Source organism: Poecilia latipinna, unplaced genomic scaffold, assembly GCF_001443285.1.
Source record: "Poecilia latipinna isolate Pla-1442-1.1 unplaced genomic scaffold, P_latipinna-1.0 Scaffold193, whole genome shotgun sequence".
Lineage (NCBI taxonomy): Eukaryota > Metazoa > Chordata > Actinopteri > Cyprinodontiformes > Poeciliidae > Poecilia > Poecilia latipinna.
The window spans coordinates 258,044-270,501 of NW_015112809.1; the positions used below are offsets into that span (position 1 = coordinate 258,044).

The 12,458-nt window shown below is 41.2% G+C and overlaps 2 protein-coding genes across 4 annotated transcripts; one reads left to right on the top strand and one right to left on the bottom strand.

The window, feature by feature from the left end:
* Positions 1-1,118: 1,118 nt before the first annotated feature.
* aadat (aminoadipate aminotransferase) lies at positions 1,119-8,482 on the bottom strand. Of its 2 annotated transcripts, XM_015030817.1 has the most exons (15): positions 8,386-8,482; positions 8,199-8,294; positions 7,881-7,952; positions 7,399-7,567; positions 7,138-7,270; positions 6,667-6,741; positions 6,182-6,391; positions 6,004-6,069; positions 5,798-5,880; positions 4,755-4,851; positions 3,845-3,906; positions 3,685-3,749; positions 2,830-2,936; positions 1,796-1,897; positions 1,119-1,700 (listed from the first exon to the last, which is right to left on the bottom strand). In XM_015030817.1, the coding sequence occupies exons 3-15, from the start codon at positions 7,945-7,947 to the stop codon at positions 1,659-1,661; spliced, it is 1,278 nt and encodes a 425-aa protein (XP_014886303.1). In that variant the 5' UTR covers positions 7,948-7,952; positions 8,199-8,294; positions 8,386-8,482; the 3' UTR covers positions 1,119-1,658. The 2 variants fall into 2 exon arrangements, with proteins under 2 accessions (XP_014886303.1, XP_014886304.1); XM_015030818.1 differs by lacking the exon at positions 8,199-8,294 and having other exon boundaries at positions 8,386-8,473.
* A 25-nt stretch (positions 8,483-8,507) lies between these two features.
* Positions 8,508-12,096, top strand: ino80b (INO80 complex subunit B). Of its 2 annotated transcripts, none has more exons than XM_015030820.1 (5): positions 8,508-8,911; positions 10,083-10,281; positions 10,365-10,507; positions 10,905-11,041; positions 11,521-12,096. In XM_015030820.1, the coding sequence occupies exons 1-5, from the start codon at positions 8,872-8,874 to the stop codon at positions 11,983-11,985; spliced, it is 984 nt and encodes a 327-aa protein (XP_014886306.1). In that variant the 5' UTR covers positions 8,508-8,871; the 3' UTR covers positions 11,986-12,096. The 2 variants fall into 2 exon arrangements, with proteins under 2 accessions (XP_014886306.1, XP_014886305.1); XM_015030819.1 differs by having other exon boundaries at positions 8,509-8,911; positions 10,869-11,041.
* Positions 12,097-12,458: the final 362 nt, after the last annotated feature.

Here is a 12,458-nt window from a genome sequence, read left to right on the forward strand (position 1 = left end):
ATTTATTTGGCACGGGAAAAATAAGAAACAGCAAGGTTTCAATAGGCTCTCGCAGCGCTTAGCTGCTCGGGCCTAAAAATAGATCTTGCAGTCAGTTTCAGCTTCCCGTTGGGGGAATTGAAACGCCATCAGCGCAGACAGTGTGTGTGTACGGTGATACTTGGGGTTAACAAATGATATTACCGAGTCACATGTGCACCATACCACGTGTCAGAGTCGCTGCGCTCATGCTACGGCGTTGTTGACACGTCTAACAATGGTGGTTTATCTGGTGATCCTATTTTTAACCTCTGGGCTTACAGAGAACAATATGCTCAAGCCATTGGAAGCCAAGTCAGATATGATGTGGTGCGGCAGAGGCATTAAAATAAATAATTCTGTTTCGGAGAACGTCACGGTGTTTTGGTTTCCCAGTAGAGGTATGAATATTAAATGATCTAATGATCATTGTTGTGGATCATGGCAGACCATGATCTTAGCTGCAAGAAAATAAAAAATCAAAAACTGCTAAGAAAAACACTGAATATTTAATTTGACGGCTGTGACATTTTTCAGATTGAAGTTTGGTACTGCCTCTAGTGGCGTGGGGGTGGTACCACAACTAATATAATTACATTACTAAATAAGAATACCGCAAAGTCTTTATTATTTATTATTAAATTTTCATTCTCTTAAGAATGTAGAGCTAATGATCTAAACAAGACCTTAAAGTGGTTCCAGTTTCTCTCGATGGCCAACCTGTTGAAACTGTGGCAAATTTTAAATACCTTGGGTCGTTCCTGGACAGTCAGCTCAACTTTGCTGAAAATACTGACTATATTTTGAAGAACTGTTCTCAGAGACTCTACCTTTTAAGAAGACTTAGTGATCATGGGGTGACCCAACTATACTCCAGTTGGGTCACCCCTATGTCTTGAATTTTGGGGGTGGGGGGAATCATATTTTATTTATCACTACAGAAGGGTTCAGTGAATGCATATATGAAACTGGTGGGTTCGGTACCTCAAAAAAGGTTAAGAACCACTGACATAGAGGAAACTGACGTGTCCCAAGTAGCTGTTTGAGTAAATAACAGTGACTGATTCATCAAATGAAGGTGAGATATCAACTACCATTGAGTTACAATCTCTTTATAAAAGCCCTATTAAAAAATAAAAATTAAAAAATAACCCTTATAAACCATCCAAAACTGAGACACAAGTTTAAGAAATACACTGAGACTGATTTATATAGCAGCTTTCTCTTAAGGTGTTTGTCCAACAGGGTTTTGTGCGTTAACATTTGTTGGGTTTGATGAGTTTCCATTGGGCATGTTGGTTACATTCACCTGCTTCCACATGATGACCCAACACTTCACACGCTCAGTTCATGTGGTGGATACATTATTCTACTTCTCATTAAAAACTTTGAAGTTCTGTTTGTCTCTGACAAAAAAAAAAAAAAACAAATGAACCAAAGAAGAGAAAAACAATCTGCAGATATTAAAGAAGTTGATAATCACCAATATAAAGCTTATTCCCTGCCTTCCCTGCTAGTGAGCACTTTTAAATTTGACTTTGGTTACAATCCAAAGTGAGGTAATTAGAAACTTTCACAATTGCACCAAACAATAAATACAAAAAAAATCCAACATCGGCCCAGAAAGATGGAAGCTCTGGTCACAAAGCCTCTTTGATGAGCAAAGAGAGTCTTCTGAAAGCCTGTGGACAGAAATGTGAGAGATGACATTCAGGATTTTACCAACACACGTGTTTTTTTTGTTGTTTTTTTTTTTCGTTTTTCTTCATCTGCGTACCTCATCAATCTGCTCTGGCGTGGAGAGGGAAAAGGCCGCTCTGACGTAGGGGCAGGGGTCGCTGCTGTCGATCATGAACACGCCTCCCGGAACCAGCAGCACCTTCAGGGGCGTTTGTGAGACGATCAGAACAGCAACAGACTAAACATGACCCTGAAACCTCATGAATGTTTGTTTGTCTCCTTCATCCCTTTTTCTGGAATGCTCTGCACTGAATTTCCACAAAGAAGGACACAAAAAGTCCCAGCAATGTGTTTTAAAATCTGATTTTCTAGTAATTAGGTTGGAATATATGTGCTTTTTTTTCTTTTTTTTCTTTTTTACAAAAAGAAAAACCATATCCATTGCCTTTTATGTTTATCTTTATTTCAAATCCTAAATATCAAAGTAAAACACTGATTCTTTAAAAATGACAAAAAGTAGATGTCTGTCTAAAAAGTGTTTTTTTTCTTTCTTTCAAAAAAGTGATGTCACATTTGCGGCTCTAAACGAGTTTTATTTGTCTGTCCTGAGAGCAAAACGGTTCTTTAGGTTAGAAAAGCTGCAGCATGTCAGAGAGAAAAGCAGAAAACGAGCTGAGACCTAATTAAATTTAAAATTTCAAGTATAAGGTTAATGCATTTATTGCGCATTGTTCCTGATTAAATAAACATACACCTAATTTAATTACCTAATTACTTGCAGACGCTGTGAGGGCTTCATGTAGTCAGGATTGTGAGTTGAAGGGCTCACTGTGCAGAGACCTTGGAAAAGCCTGACTGTGCCCACTCACGGTTAAACAAAGCCAGTCGGCTGTTCGTCATGAGGGTTTTACACTTTGTGTGTGTGTGCGCGTGTGGGAGGAAGCAATGTGCCGAGTGGCTGCTTCACATTAACCAACCTACTCTCCACTGAGAGACAAAAACCTACAACTGCCCTCGTGAAGCTCAGTCTCGCATACACAGATACCTTCAAGGTATCTGCAGTGTGCATGTTAAGAGTGCAGCAGATTCCCGACGCAGTTGGGTGGAGTCAAATCAGGTGTGTGTGCTGACCTCTTTCTCCAAAGCTTTCTCCATAATGAGCTGCTGGGTGTCAGCGACGCCCCTCAGCTTCATCCACAGGAACATGCCTGCTGACGGGGCGTGCCACTCGGCCACGTCTGCAAACAAAAAAAAAACAAAAAAAAAAGAGAGAGAGAGAGACTGTTTCTGCACGTGTGTGGCCTTCGTGATTTAATGTGCTTTTTTTTTTTTTTTGACTGCAACAAATCTGTGCAGTAAACTGTCACCGAAGACAGGTTGTTTATCTCCTGTCAACAGTGATTCATCAAGATTTCCTCCATTTTTGGAGGGGGACGTTGTTGAAACAGGACGGCTGGTTGCACAGAACCATCTGGGATGCAATTTGTGCCAAAAGTTGGGAAATACAAAAATACAAATATTTCCTTTATGGAAGAGCTGCGTTTGAAGGAGCTCCACACGAGCCATGAAGGGGACAGAAGGTGATCTGGTCGCTGAGACCAAACCTAAATATTTTGCATACATTCAAAGTTTTGTGAGTGGAGGAAATGTAAGAGTAAAAAAAACATCACACTGTGTCATCTTTACGCAGTATATGTCATTTAAATCCCATTTTATATCTTAAATCTTAGCGTCAACATCCACAACGATTCTTTGAAGATGAGTTACACAACATTTCATTTCCCTTTGGGATAAACAGGAACTTGCTGGCAAGGCAAAATGAAAATTTTGGGCTTTAAACAAAAGCAACTGTATTGCTTTTGTTTGTTAGCAGGGAGATTATTATTAAAAATCAAAACAGAATCTGCTAATCCACAATAAAGACATGTACATGACTAATGATTATGTAAAATTGTGCTTCAAACACTCAATGCTGAGTCCACTGACCTTTGAGCCACTTGTCAGCTGAGTTTATCATGGCGTCGCGCTGCGTCTTGTAGAACTCAATTACCCTGCGAGGGCAAAAGAAACCGCAGTGATTACAATATTATTAAATTTGTTCAGCACAACAGGATGTAGCCGTGTCCCAGACGGGAGAAGACGGTACCTGTCTATGTGCTGGAGGAAGCCATCTTGTCCCCAGCTGTGCAGCAACTGAGACACCATGAGCTGAGAAGGGAGGCAAAACATCCGGCTCAAACGATGGGATCGCCGCAAAGTGAACCTTTAGATCATTTGTCCTATTCCAAGACCGTACTTAGGAACAAAGTAATATTACAATCCTACATTGCAAGCCCTTCTTACAGGCTTGTTTCAGCTTATTGGTGTTTTTTGGGTTTGAGGTGAGCAGGACCACTTACAGGTTTTCTCACATTGCTTTTCAGACAACTAAGAAACTAATTCAACATGCAACTTTTTCATTTATTGCTTGGAAATGTAATTTATTTACATTTTTTTTGTTGTCGTCTGTGTTTAACTGTGCAATTTTTGTAGCGGCCAGAACAGGCCAACAATTTTTCAGGGGGATACAGCGAAAGGACAAAAAAAAAGAAAAAGAAAAAAGGAATAATTAAACTTAACCTATTTCATAAATATATATAAATATATGTATAAATATAGATTATTAATGTATTTATTGGGTTTTACAATGCATGCCGTTCTATGACCTTAACATGTTTCTCTGGAGGGACCAGTGAGGTAGCCAACATTTTTTTAAGAAGGGACCACGGCCCCGCTTGGCCCCCACTTAGGAGCGCCAGTGGCTGTTGAACATCTTAGTCAGGTCCCCCTTACAAAAAAGATTTTTAATCTTCCTGGTTACAAATTGTTTTTAAAAAGTTGGAGACGAATGTGCTCTAAAATATATTTCAATTCAGTGTGAAGAAGTTCACCATCCACCTTCTTTAGTTTGCTCTTTGAGGTTGAGAAAACTGTTGTAATGTTGATGTTGACAATAAATCAGACCCTTGTCTCTTTGTGGATTGATTTCTGAAGTGTTGTATTAAAGCTTCCCTCACTTGTGTGAAGGTGCTGGTGTGCATGGTGGAGGCCTGGATGTGCAGCACAATCCGGTCGACCAGCGGTTTGGGACCCGTGACGAAACCAATCCTCAGGCTGGAAGCAGACAAAAAGGACGGAGCAAAGCAATGAAGCGCAGCAACATGACGCAGAAGGGGAGCTCTGCTGCTGACTTATAGTGAAAGATTAACTCTGTTAAATCTAACAAGCTTCTCAACCTGAATTCACTTGGCTTGGACAAACTGTGTTTCACCTGGGAGATTTCCATAAACTGAGGGTAAATGAATAGTGAAGACATGACACTGTTTGTTCCCGACAACGGTTACTAAAAAGATTCAGTTATCAAATCCTAAATATAAGAGGTTCCTTAAATAGTAAAACAAAAGAATGACAAAAATGGAGGACAAAAACCTCCAATGTGCTAAAGGGATATTTCACTGTTTTGTGGCACCTGGACTAACTTAGATGATCTCTTTTTTCAAATTGTATAATGCCTGGACTTGTTAAATGACCAGTGGCGTTTTATTAAGCTAAATACAGATTCTCTCTATGTGAGCTTTTGTTTTTAAATTCCTAAAAATGATGGGTTTACGGCTTTGTTTGACGTTTTAGACCCACACGCTCAATTAAAACCTGAAGTTGTCTAGAAACCAAACATATAAAATTGGCCTTTTGTTAATTTCTGAACATGCATTCATCAGTAGACCAGACACCAAAACATTAATGTGAGAAACGCTGTATAACCATGTAATTTTGCATATTAAAAATAAAGGATGTTGAAATAGTACTACTCAATGTGAAAATCAGTGCATGTACTCAGCATTTTTAGAGTTTTGTCCTTTGAAACATGTAAGACGTACATAAAAGCCTAGAAAATCAAACATTTTCAATACTCAGACTTTTCAGACTGTGTAGAAACTTTCCCTCCTAAAAATACAAACAACAACAGCCTTGCAGGAAAATCTTGCAGGTATGGTCCAGACTTTGTTGAGACCCATCAGTCAAATCACAACAAAGATGCAACAAAGAATAAAATGCTCACCCTGATGACAGGATCTTAGAGAAGGAGTCGGTCCTGATGATCCTGCCGTCCACATCCATGGACAGAAAGGTGGGAGCCCACGGCTGCCGCAGTAAGACACACGAGGCGAGTCAGCTTCATTCAGCGATTTGCGACTCATTTTCAACCAAAAAAAAAAAAAAAAACAACAACAAAAAACACACACACACACACACAAACCAGCTAACCTTTTCAAACTGAAGGAAGTAGTAGGGGTCGTCCTCGATGATGAGCATGTCATAGAGCTGGGCCAGCTGTCGCAAAACAGCAACAGAAGCAAAGCATCACCAGCTGCTTTCATAAATCTGAGAACGAGATTGAGATGAACGCCGACGCACACCGGAGTCTTTGTGTCTGTGGACAAACCTTGTAGACGTCCCTCTTTCTCTCCGCCGTCATGGAGGCGCCGGTGGGGTTCCCTCCGTTTGGGATGGTGTAGAGGATTCTGGGAGCCGTGCTGCAGGGCTTGTGCACCTCTGACTGGTCCCAGCGAGACAGGACCTCCTTCAGGGCTTCGGGGATCATGCCGTGTTGATCGCTGGGAACGTTGATGATGTTACAGCCAAGAGGCTGGAGCTACAGAAATGCAAGGTCATAAGGTTGGAGTTGATTTATGTTTCACGACCCGATAAAGTTCTCACCAGGCCTGAGACAATAACAACAAAGGTCAAAGGGCCGGGACTCAAATCCGTGACGGCTGCATCAAAAACTGAGGCCTCCGTAGATTGGTCATGCACTTTACCACTGCTGCACACAAGGACGATTGTTGTCAAATTGAAATTACTGCGCTCATTTTAATTTATCATGCAATTAATTGATTTATCGCTTAATGTGACAGGCTTAGGACTCACCGCTGCAAGCGTTCCAGAATATGTGGGTGCATCCAGGAGAACGTTGTCTCCAGGGTTAACCAGCATCTCAAATATCTAAAAAAAAAACATACAAATAAAAGTCAAATATCAGATCAAAAACAATATAGTGTTTGACTTGGATGCTTTGTGCTGCCAAAACAACAGAATTTCAGATATTGTCAGAGTTTCTGAACATGTCACACATCTAAAAACAAGCAAGCAGGAGACTAAACACAAACCTCAATGTCCCTGAAATATTTCAAGTCAAAACTTTTTCACAATCAAATTTCCAGAGTTTTCGATTTGTAAGGACGGACAGATGGGACATTTAGAAGACTGAATACAGAACAAATGCTGGAAATACAAAAGAAGTCTTCCCAACATCTAGTCTATCTTCCCACATTTATCCACAGCAAGAAGACCCAAAACATCTAATTCCATTCTCTTCATGACTGTGGGATGTAGCGTTACCTTGCAGAGCCCCTCCTGGCTCCCCGTGGTGACACACATGTCCATCTGCCCCTTCTCCTGGCTGTAGCCGATGGTTGGTGGGTTGTGCAGGTCCTTCTGCAGGTTCTTCATCCACGTCAGCAGCTCGGGGATTCTAACACAGGTGGAAACTTAACTTTAGTCACCTGTCCGCGCTGCTCAACAGAGAACGATGTAGGAGACCGAAGCTCAGTACAACAACATGTGCGAGTGGAAAAGGTGAGACGGAAGAGTGTGGTTCACCCGTTAGAGGCGGAGTACTGCAGGGCCCTCTTCATTGCGGTCTCGTCGAAGGTGACCGTCTGGCCGTTTTTGACCTGGATGGTCGCCGATTGGAAGGGGAAGGTGTTCGGGTTTGGCGCGCCACCGGCCAGAGAGATGAGGGACGGAGGCGACCGCTGCTGCAGCTCGGCTTCATGAGGGAGACAAACAGAGAAGACACTGAAGCATCAACTCATACTATAAGATCTTGGTAGTGAAGCTGTGCTCTGGTAAGTATTCATTCATCTGTCATACCACGTATGGTACTTTGCATAATTTCGAACCAAATAACTTTTGATTGGTGATTGGATGTATGTAATCATGGAATGAATGAGTTCCCCCTTGACCCAGTCAATCAGCAGCACAGTCAGGTTTTAGTCCATTAAAGCCTCTTCTAACATGGACCCTTCCCTGTGAGAGTAGCTGGTGTTTGGTCAGGTGTTTGTGATGGAGAAGAAACTCACTCAGCAGTCTTATCGGGGAGGGTTTTCTGGCTCCACTGACTGCTGTCAGAAAGCGAGCGTAATTCATGGTTCCTGTGAAATTACAAAAGCATGAAAAAATAAGACACTTTTCCACTGCAGGTGAGATATTCAGTTCCGGGTTCCACAATAAACGCAGAGAACAGTCTGCTTTGTTTTCGTGAGTTATTGTGCATTGCGCATTCTCAGTAGAACTGAAGAGCAGACAGAAGAACTCTATTGGCTACACATTGGTTTACGAGAGATATAGATAGCACGCGAAGTTGTTATTACAGCCACGCTCAGCTATACATAACTGACCTTAGAGTGTGTCCCGGTGGATTCTGGTTAATGTATTTCTTCAACATGCATACCTGCAGTGGTCAGCGGCTGTGTACCTGAGCTACATTATCCGAGCTGGAAAACAAATACCAACGACACATTTATGAGCCACATTTCCGCTTGAAAAACTACAACCTATTCTGTAAAGATGGCTGTTAATCCTCACCTGGTTGGAAACAACGTTGTGCTTCAGGCGTCGTGTCTCGTCAGCTTTTCTGGTTTCGTCCATTAGGGGGCAGCAGCGTACCGTTTTCATTGACAGGAAACGGAAATGACCAGAAATTCGTCCGTGTTGATAGCTTAGCTCATTTTAGCATAACGTTGCTAATCTGCTGCAGTAGATGTTAAAAATATATATTTTTAGTTTAGAACAGCTCTGTTAAAATACTTTCCCCCCCGAAAATAGAGGAAAATAGTTTTCTTCAACTTGAGTAGCTAATTTGTGCATCGTTTTAGTGCCCAATAACAATCCCAAACAACAACAAATGTTGTGCTGAACAGCCGCTGGTGTCAGTTAAGGTTTAACAATGATTGCAGGTATTCTGTTGCGGTAGGAAACCGATCGCTCTTAAAGAGTTTTATAGAGTTTTATGTACAACAGTGAAACCTGCGTTGACATGTAGAGCTGCAGACGTTGCTTTCCGTCGTTCCAATGGGAAAAAGGAAAGACATGATTCACCCCAGGTTTCTTGGTAAGTTGCGATTATTTATTCATTAAAACTTAACTCAATCATATTATGTTATATTGTATTTGGTACACTTGGTCCTGTGTGTAGTTTGTTGGTATTTGGAATACGCCATCAAAAGAGAATTGATCACTATATGTTCTCATGAGATAGTAGAATAAAAACAAGAATAACATTGAAAATAAACAATGGTTTTATTCGATTTATTTGTCAATATGATAGGTTTAATTTAAATCCAAAATAGTAGAAATATAAAATTAGAGGCTTGAAAAGTGAAAAACTTCAAAAGTATCCGTTTTCTGATACCAACATCCAATCCTCAACTTGTACTCCAGTGACGTCACTGATACGTATGGTAGGAAGGACTGTTTCCAACATTGGGTTCGCAATACGATAAATACATGTAATACAAAGTTTCTATTATACACATTTTCAATCAAACATATTAACAATTTGAATCGATTTGAATATTAAAGCCGCAGATCATGGCAAAATTAGGTGCCCGTCTTTCTTATTTCTGTTTATCACTATTTGTTTTTATTTTAAACATGAGAAAAAATGAAACCAAAGTCCTTAGTTTAATGCAAATATTAAATCACCACTTGTTATTAGTTTCCTTATGTAAGCATATAATTACTGCAGCATGTATGGATTTTCATGTTGGCGTAGATATCGGGTTTCGACAGACCTGTGACGACAACAAATTTTGCTGGACGATGAATTGTCCCAGAAGTCATTGCGATAAACTATAATATTGCTGTTCTGATATAATTTTCATTTTTCAAGTAATATAATGGTAAAGGCATAACAATGTAAGTACACATTCTGAAAGATCAATGAGCTTTCAATTATAATGAACTAGAACTGGAAGACATTTAAAATATCCAAAATGAATAAACAAAACGACAAATAAAATGAATTTTCAAGTCTCTGTAAACAAAACTTGGCATTTAAAACGAAGGGTAGTTGAGACCAATACCCAGACTGAAGACTTTTGTTGTCAAGTTTTTGGTAGAAAGAGGGAGAAAAGAGAAAAATGCTAATTCATGCAAATGGAAATGATCGAGCTTGTTTAAATTTATCATGTGATTAATGATTAATAATGATTCAATTCAGTAATGTTATAAACGTTTTCAAATGCTTTTTGGTCTTTGTGTTTGTTTCCTCTTCCCTGCAGGCGAAGGCAACTCCGGTCTGCACAGCATCCACAAGCGGAAGCACAAAAAGCACAAGAAGCACAAGAAGAAACACCACAGCTTTGTCGAGGCCCCGGAGCCCCAGCCCATCCCTGTCCCCATCCCGGTGCCCGTCCCTCGGCCGCCGTCCCAGTTCAGACTAAAGATCAAACTGGGGGGGCAGACTCTGGGCACCAAGAGGTTGGCAAGCTTCACGTTCCTACTGTTAACATCTCTGTTTATCTGGATACATGATCACTTACTGGGATTGCGTCCCGATCCAGTGTTCCCACCTTCACCGTCCATCCTGGCGTGGCTCGTCCTCCCTCACCGCTGATGATCCTCGATAACGACGTGGACGACGACGACGAAGACGATGATGACGATGAGCCCTCTGTACCTTTGGAGCAGTACAGAGCTTGGTTGGGTAGGTTACATTAAAAGCCTAACGCATGAATTAATGGGCCAAAGTCCATTTTGCTATGTTGAGGAAGAACCCATTAGCTGAGGAAATAAGTTTTACAGCTCAGATAGGTTGCGATAATCAGTTTATAGGTATTTCTTTGGTTTACACTGTCAGTGACAGTAATAGTGTCAATCAGTTCAAGTTAAACTGCCGTAAAATAAGGCCTTACAATCAATGAAAACGATCATCTAATCCCTGATCCACCGACCTTTTAAGTCGTTGCCTGAGGGAAGTAGCTTGCAAGCACACCGGTGTTATCTAAGCCAGTTAGGTAGTAACGATGGCCGCCTTCTCTCTCTGAATCTTTTTCGTCGGATGTCAGATGAAGACAGTAACATGGCTGCGTCCCCTCTGCCAGACATGGACTCCGACTCCATGCTGGGCGGGCCCGTGGACGAGGAGGAGCGGTGGCTGGATGCTCTGGAGAAGGGCGAGCTCGATGACAACGGGGAGCTGAAGAAAGAGGTCGACGAGTCCCTGCTCACCGCCAGACAGGTGAGATGGAAAACAAAACGTGTTGATATTTATGTGTATATATGTGTATTTTATTTTACAGTTGGGGCCATTAAGGTTTGGATGAAAATGGGTGGAACAAATTACAACTTTCCTTTTAACATTCTCACTTTAAATCGCGATAAGATACACTAGTGAAGTTTATTTGTGTGGCTCATTTCAACAACAGGACAGTTCAAAGTGCTTTACACCATAAAACATTACAGTAAATAATCATTAAACATTAATAAACATGACATTTTTAACAATATGCTATGACAGCTTATCTTATTGTTATAACTTGTGCTAGTAGTAGCATGTCAATTTTAAATATGAGGGATCCAAGGGTTGAAACTTGTGGTACCCCATGGATACAAAGGTTGTAGAATTCTGGATATTTTTTGTAAATCACCATAAACTCATCCTTTGATTCATGAAATCAGCCTTTTCTTTATGACCCATTTCTTGGCGTTCCTCTTCAGAAAGCCCTCCTGCACAAGCAGCAGAGCCAGCCTCTGCTGGAGCTGCCCATGGGCTACAAGGAGAAGGAGATGACAGCCGAGATGATGCAGAAACGGGAGGAGAGAGCCCGGAAGAGGCGTCTGCAGGCGGCCAAGAAGGCCGAGGAGAACAAGAACCAGACGATCGAGAGACTGACAAAAACCAGCAAGGCCAAGATCAAAAGCCTCAAGGAGAGGAAGTCCAAGCAGAACCAGTGTCCCATGGTTCGCTACAGCGACTCGGCACAGGGAATCGCCATCTCCTTCCCCGTGGGCGTCCCCACGCCGGTGCCGGCTCCTCCTCCGCCTCCGCCGGTGGCTCCGGTGAACTGTGGCGTGACGGGATGCACCAACTTCAAAAAGTACTCTTGTTCTAAGACCGGGGTTCCTCTCTGCAGCCTGGAGTGCTACAGGAAGAACCTGCAGCTTGTGCAGAGCGTGGCTTGAACCATTATGTTTGTTCCTCACATCGGACACCCTGATGTGAACGGTATATTTTTTGAATTTAATGTCTTTCTTGAGAAATGAATTCATTTTCAGTGTGGCGTGACTTCTCAACATGGTCTTTTTGTCTCTGTTACTGCTTTATTTTTTTTAAACCACCATACTTCAGTGCTGCAAATGTTTGTACCAAAATGTAACCAAATATTTATGATTTCTATCATCATGACTACAGAGATTAGGAGGGTTTTATTTTCCAGGTTCTGCCAAATGTAGACCACATTTTGGTTATTGTTAAACATATTTTACATTCTTAATTATGTTTTAAAACGCAACGGAATCAAGTAAATTTATCTTGAAACAATCAAAGGTTGTGGCATTTTATTGTCAAATAGTGTTTATTATGTAGCAATTTCCCATACAAAACTGTACAAAAATTTAAATTAACAACACATGTTTACTGCTTTGTGAACAAAACA